Below are 6,405 nucleotides of genomic sequence, written 5' to 3' on the forward strand. Positions count from 1 at the left end.
GAAGGCAGGCTCTTCGATTCAGCAGACAAAGATTCCATGGCTGAGAGTCCAAACTGTACAAATTCAGGCCAACAATGAAGCTTAAATCTTTAACAGTGATGTTAATTAACCACTGGAACAGCGTAGTATAGGTTGTGATAGGGGATGCTCTATAACGTGGGAATTAACTCCAGGAAAATCTTGCTAAAAAAAAAAAAAAAAAAAAAAAAAAAAAAAAAAAAAAAAGTCCTACAATGTTTTAAGAGTTCCTTTTGTTATCTTTTAGGTTGGTCCAAAAAAGGAGGTAGCAGAATGTAAGGAAAAGTTCGCAAGTTCAGCAGATCCAACAGTTAGTCAAACTTTTATGCTAGACCGAGTGTTCAACCCCGAGGGGAAGTCGCTGCCGCCTATGCGAGGATTCAAGTATTCCAGCTGGTCACCGCTGGGCTGCGATGCGAACGGACGCTGCCTGCTTGCAGCTTTAACCATGGACAATCGATTGACCATCCATGCAAACCTCAACAGGCTGCAGTGGGTGCAGCTGGTGGACCTGACGGAAATCTATGGGGAGCGTCTGTATGAAGCCAGTTACAGGCTTTGTAAGGCGGACACTCCCAGGGGAGAACTGAGCGACTTCTCTGAGTTTCAGCGTCGGCACAGCATGCAGACCCCCGTGCGCATGGAGTGGTCGGGCATCTGCACCACTCAGCAGGTGAAACACAACAACGAGTGCCGGGACGTTGGCAGCGTGCTCTTGGCAGTACTCTTTGAAAACGGTAACATTGCCGTTTGGCAATTTCAGCTCCCCTTCCTGGGTAAGGAATCCATTACTTCTTGCAATACCATAGAGTCCGGAATAAATTCCCCAAGTGTCTTGTCTTGGTGGGAATATGAACATAACAACCGAAAGATGAGCGGACTCATTGTAGGCAGTGCTTTTGGACCGGTCAAGATCCTCCCTGTCAATCTAAAAGCAGTCAAAGGCTACTTCACGCTGAGACAACCCATAGTCTTATGGCAAGAGATGGACCAGTTACCAGTGCACAGTATCAAATGCATTCCTCTGTACCACCCCTACCAGAAGTGTAGCTGTAGCTTAGTGGTGGCTGCGAGAGGACCGTACGTGTTTTGGTGTCTCCTGTTGATATCCAAAGCAGGTCTCAATGTCCATAACTCCCACGTGACAGGGCTTCACTCTTTGCCCATCGTCTCTATGACCGCAGACAAGCAGAACGGCACGGTGTACACGTGCTCCTGTGACGGAAAGGTAAGGCAGCTGATCCCGATATTCACAGACGTTGCGCTGAAGTTTGAGCACCAGCTGATAAAGCTCTCGGAAGTGTTTGGCTCTGTCAGGACTCATGGAATAGCTGTTAGCCCGTGTGGCGCGTACTTGGCGGTTATTACAACAGAGGGCATGACCAACGGTCTGCACCCAGTGAACAAAAACTACCAAGTTCAGTTTGTAACCCTTAAGACTTTTGAGGAAGCGGCTGCGCAGCTCTTGGAATCTTCTGTTCAGAACCTTTTCCGGCAAGTGGACTTGACTGATCTTGTACGCTGGAAAATTTTGAAGGATAAGCATATTCCTCAATTCTTACAGGAAGCACTGGATAAAAAGATTGAGAGCTGTGGTTCTACTTACTTCTGGCGGTTTAAGCTGTTTCTCCTGAGGATTTTGTACCAGTCGATGCAGAAAGCTCCCTCAGAGATCATGTGGAGACCTTCACACGAGGATGCAAAAATCTTGATATCGGATTCCCCTGGGATGGGCAGCACTGAAGATGATCAAGAGGAAGGAACTTCTAAACAGGCCAACAGGCAGAGCCTCTGTGACACAGGCAAAGGTATGGACATAGATGACACTGCAGATGATTCTCTTCCTCAGTCAAGTGACGTAGGAGGCCGCGAGCCAATGGAAGAAAAGCTTCTTGAAATACAGGCACAGATTGAGGCAGTAGAAATGCACTTGACACGAGAACACATGAAACGGGTGTTGGGAGAAGTTTATCTACACACATGGATTACAGAAAACACCAGTATTCCCACCAGAGGAGTCTGTGACTTCTTAATGTCTGATGATGGCTATGATGACAGAACAGCACGAGTAAGTGCACCTCTATGCTCCGTGTTACTTCTTTTGCTCCCTCCACATCCTTAAATGAAAATACAACTTTGGGTGGGAAAGAGAACATTCTCAGGTCACCCTTGCCAGTCAGCCTCTGTAGAGCACACAGCCTAAGCTGTCCGTGAAATCGCGGAGTAGGAGGGAATGTAAATACTGACATTGAAATGTGCATCAGGTACAATAAAGCGTGCCTGAGGTTTCGCAAGTGAGAGAGGACCATGGTGATTCTGCTACTGTTGGCAGCTTTAGAACATGAGGGCTGGTTTTTTTCATGGCTAAGCTTATCGTATCTATCGTGGCTACAAAGCTAAACTGAGGGGGTGTTTCCTCTGGTCAGTCACGTCTGCAGTTCTAACTGTAAGAGTTGCAGAATCACTTCTTAAGCTGTTCATAACTGAAGGAACTGTGACGGTTCTGGTAGTACATCAGGTCTTGTCATTGTTCCACGAGCCTTCAGCAGAAAGATCAGTTACAGAGGTTCAGAAAGTGTTTGTGTTTAATGAGGTAAATCCAGCGATTGAGAACTTCATGCAGGGCTTTCAGTTAACCAAGCTGACTGTCTTTGTTGTAACATGCACGGCCTGAACTTTCAGGCTCACTTGCATTTACTGAACTACAATAAATAAGCATAACCGAATGCCTGGCTGTGATAGGAACTCTGCCCAGACTCACAATACTCCCTACCAAAACAAAAGCATCGCTGCAAGGACAGTGTCCTCACTGGTGCGATGTGTGGAGTGGGCATTTGTGGCAGGAAATAAGTGATCAGTGACCCTTGCTCTGGGCAATGAAGTTTTCTGAAAACAGACCTCAGACAAAGGACGCGTCAGTGGGAACACTGCCATCAGCCTCCTGGCCCTGAAGACTTGACGAGGAGAATGTCTCAGATGTCTCTCTGCCTCTGTGTGAGCAGAGAACGGTTCTTTTCAGTACCCAAGTCCTTAAATCACTTGAACTCTAAAGGTCCACCTTTACATGGCATCCAGATAGACAGAGGAGGGAAGCTGGTTTCCATTACTGAGGTAGTGTGGTGGTCTCTCTGCTGGACTTAAAAGCAAGCAGACCACAGCGTAGCCATGGGTGATTCCCGAGGAGAGTATCCTGGCAGATCTGCTCTGTCTGGCATCCAGTTACTATGAATCGAACGGTTGAGCGGTTGCTTTTCTTACCTTGTAAACAAGGCTCTTCTTTTTGTAGTGATTAAAAGCTGACTTCCAAATTCTATTTTATCTATCCAGTTTGCTGTCATGGTTTAAAGGTCCTTGGGATGTGGTTTATATCAATGAAATGTCAAAGGCAAATTTGACCACAGAAATGTTCTCCTGTCACCACGATGTGTACTCTGAGATGACTGCTGAAGTCATGCATCCAGGTTGTTTCTGAACGGGATGTTTGTTCAGCACGTCCACTGTGGTAGGCATGAGGATGTGAGAGCATTGCCGGGAGGGTCAGGGGCATCCCCTGGAGGGGCACAAGACCAATTTCTTCAGCGCTTTTTACATTTGCGAGTAGCTTAATGTGACACTATTGCTCTGAAGTTCATTGTCCCTTTAATGTGGGACAGAAGCACTCAGGAGATGAAAAAAATGACAATAAAATGATGCTTATCAATGTATTCTATTTCTTAGGCTTTTGTTTCTTTGAATTCAGTGAAGAGCACAGATGTTTGCATCCTGTGTCCTGTTCTGAAATCACAATGTCCTGAGACTTTCCCACCTTTCAGTAACAGCTGTCTTGCTGTAACCGGTGCTGACTGCTCTGTATTCCCAGGTGCTGATTGGGCATATCTTAAAGAAAATGAACAAACAGACTTTTCCAGAGCACTGCAGCTTGTGTAAAGAAATCCTGCCCTTCACGGACCGCAAACAGGCTGTCTGCTCCAACGGACATATTTGGCTCAGGTAATTGGGTCTTTAAAAGTTTTTGCCATCCTCTTGATGATTTCAACACACTTAAACAGCTAATAAACACAGTTAAACAGCTAATAAACACACTTCCTTCCTTGTGTTGGAGTAGACCATCAGGAAGCACGTTATCCGTGCTGCAATTTTTGCTGGCTGTTTTCCATCCTCTTCCATGAGAGAGAGAGAACCAGCTCGTTGGTTGAGTTTGGTTCTCTTGTCAGTGTACTGTTTTTACAATAAAATGCTTTTGATCATCTAACTTCTTCAAGCAGGGGGAGGATGGGGGCAAGGACAAATTAGGTGAGGGAAAATCAAGTGCAAGTCATCCTTTGGAACAGCACACGAGGGAGGGTTTGTTCAAACTGCTTCAGCATTTGAAAATAGCAATTTAGCAAAAAAATGGTTGGAAACAGCCACATTGAGCAGTCGGACAAGTTCTGGAACACCTAGAAAAGGAAACCTTCCAGCATTGATGTATGGGGTACGTGGTGATTGTCCCTGGGGACTTGGCGAGTCTGTCACAAAGAAAAACCTTTTTCTGACAGGTAGTATGTGCTACTTTGGCTAACCAGTCATTGCCTTGAAGACACCTTGGTTCTTCCTCTGGGCAATAACCCTCCAGCTTTTCACCTTTTCTACTGTATGCTAAAACCTCTCAACCAGTAATGAAACCTTTTCCAGTAGTACATTGATTTTTGGCCTTTTCCATTTTTGTGACTGTATGTAATTGGGTGCACTTGTGAAGTTTCACTTACCTGAGTTAATAAGTTATTAATGTTCATGTTTCCTGCAGCTCATCACTGCCCTTACTCTCTGAAAACAAGGTGTGGGGGCAACAGAGCCCAGCCTCCACGCAGGGCATAGGAGCAGGTCACAGAACTCAACAATAAACCCCCGAGCCCCTGATAAAACTACTTGTCCTTCCACAGGTGCTTTCTAACCTACCAGTCCTGTCAGAGCCTGGTGTACAGGAGGTGTTTGCTTCACGACAGCATTGCACGTCATCCAACCCCAGAAGGTAACCTGTCCCTGTGACCCAGAGGGGCAGGATTACGTATTCCTGAGTTTTATCTGCAAACTGACTTGAATTAGCGATCGCGTACTCGGCATTTCATGGTGCCCTGTTGTCCATGCAAGATGTTAATTACAAACTAGTGACTGCAGAAACGAATATATAAATGCTACATTTTAACAGGAGCTGGGAAAACGCTCAATCTGTGCTGGAGTGCCACAACAGTTACTTTATATTCAAGTTTAATATATTAGCATCCAGTTCTGCAAGCACTGAGGGTCTTTGACGTTCTATTTTAGCACAAACTGTATGGATCCAGCACAGGTTAGGGACTAATGGGCCCCTTGCTGGCTTAGGTCCCAAACCTGCCCTAAGTACCTCCTTCAGAGACAATAGTGGCAGGCTGGGGGGGCAGTCAGCATTTTGGCTTCATGTTTTCAAGATTTGGGGAAGGCCAAGAAGATTGTGGTTTTCCTGACAGGTTGACTGAAAATAAAATCATGGAGTAATCTAACAGTTTGTCTTAAAGTGTAGGTGGTACTTCTCTCCCCATAACATGTGGGTGTTCCAGCGAGCGCTAAGGATCAGCTACAGAACTTAAACCTCTGCAGAGAGAGTCTATAAACTTAATTTCCTTATGTTGGAGAAGGACAAAGAAACAGGAACCAAGGACAGCATTGTGTGAAGGCTCTAACTTCAGTTAAGAAAATGAGAACACTACATTTGCAGCATGGTGGTCCTTCCAAATTTCTTCCTGTGTAGCTATTTAGATGAGTACATAATGGTAGAGCATGGACTGTTTCACCTTAAATTTTGTCCCCTGCTGAAGTGGGAATTAAACTGACATTACTTGAAATTTCAAGACAGAAATGGAGTTGGATTCCTTTGAACTCTCGGTGAATCCTGCATGGTGCATATATACAAACTGTTTCAGGAGTACTATTTAGTCTGTCCATCTCGGGCATCACTTCTGTGTCAATCTCTACCTCCACCAGCTTTAAACAACTTGTTTTCTTATTTGCAGATCCTGAATGGATCAAGCGGTTATTGCAAGGACCTTGCACGTTCTGCGATTCTCCTGTGTTCTAGAGAAAAGCTATGTAAAGATTCAAAGTATTTTCTCTACTGCATAAGCTCCCTTCAGCCTCGACGGATATAGAGCACAGGAACATGGACTTTACTGGAGGGGGAAGACATTGTCCAGAGCCCTGTAAATAGAACATTGGAGGTTCTAGAAACTCCTTAAGTGCAGAGCCCGCTCCGTGCTCCAGGAACGAGTACATCTGGAAGAGTGGGTTTATAAAGCGGTTTGGAAATGCACCCCATTGAAGTGGCAGCAGCTGGACACGTTCTCTTTTACTGGAAGGAAACTGGAGTCTTGC

The 6,405-nt window shown here is 45.4% G+C and overlaps 1 protein-coding gene across 1 annotated transcript; it reads left to right on the forward strand.

Moving 5' to 3' along the window:
- Positions 1 to 271: 271 nt before the first annotated feature.
- On the forward strand, positions 272 to 6,166 carry GTF3C4 (general transcription factor IIIC, polypeptide 4, 90kDa). Its single transcript, XM_010135567.1, has 4 exons — positions 272 to 2,086; positions 3,878 to 4,008; positions 4,941 to 5,029; positions 6,048 to 6,166. The coding sequence occupies exons 1-4, from the start codon at positions 344 to 346 to the stop codon at positions 6,110 to 6,112; spliced, it is 2,028 nt and encodes a 675-aa protein (XP_010133869.1). The 5' UTR covers positions 272 to 343; the 3' UTR covers positions 6,113 to 6,166.
- The last annotated feature ends 239 nt before the right edge of the window (positions 6,167 to 6,405 follow it).

The sequence above is a fragment of the Buceros rhinoceros genome, unplaced genomic scaffold (genome assembly GCF_000710305.1).
Source record: "Buceros rhinoceros silvestris isolate BGI_N320 unplaced genomic scaffold, ASM71030v1 scaffold18954, whole genome shotgun sequence".
Lineage (NCBI taxonomy): Eukaryota > Metazoa > Chordata > Aves > Bucerotiformes > Bucerotidae > Buceros > Buceros rhinoceros.

Coding starts and splice junctions, on each gene's coding strand:
- GTF3C4 (XM_010135567.1), top strand. CDS start 344: ATGCTAGACCGAGTGTTCAACCCCGAGGGGAAGTCGCTGCCGCCTATG. Junction 2,087..3,877: donor ATGATGACAGAACAGCACGA/GTAAGTGCACCT, acceptor CTGTATTCCCAG/GTGCTGATTGGGCATATCTT. Junction 5,030..6,047: donor ACGTCATCCAACCCCAGAAG/GTAACCTGTCCC, acceptor TCTTATTTGCAG/ATCCTGAATGGATCAAGCGG.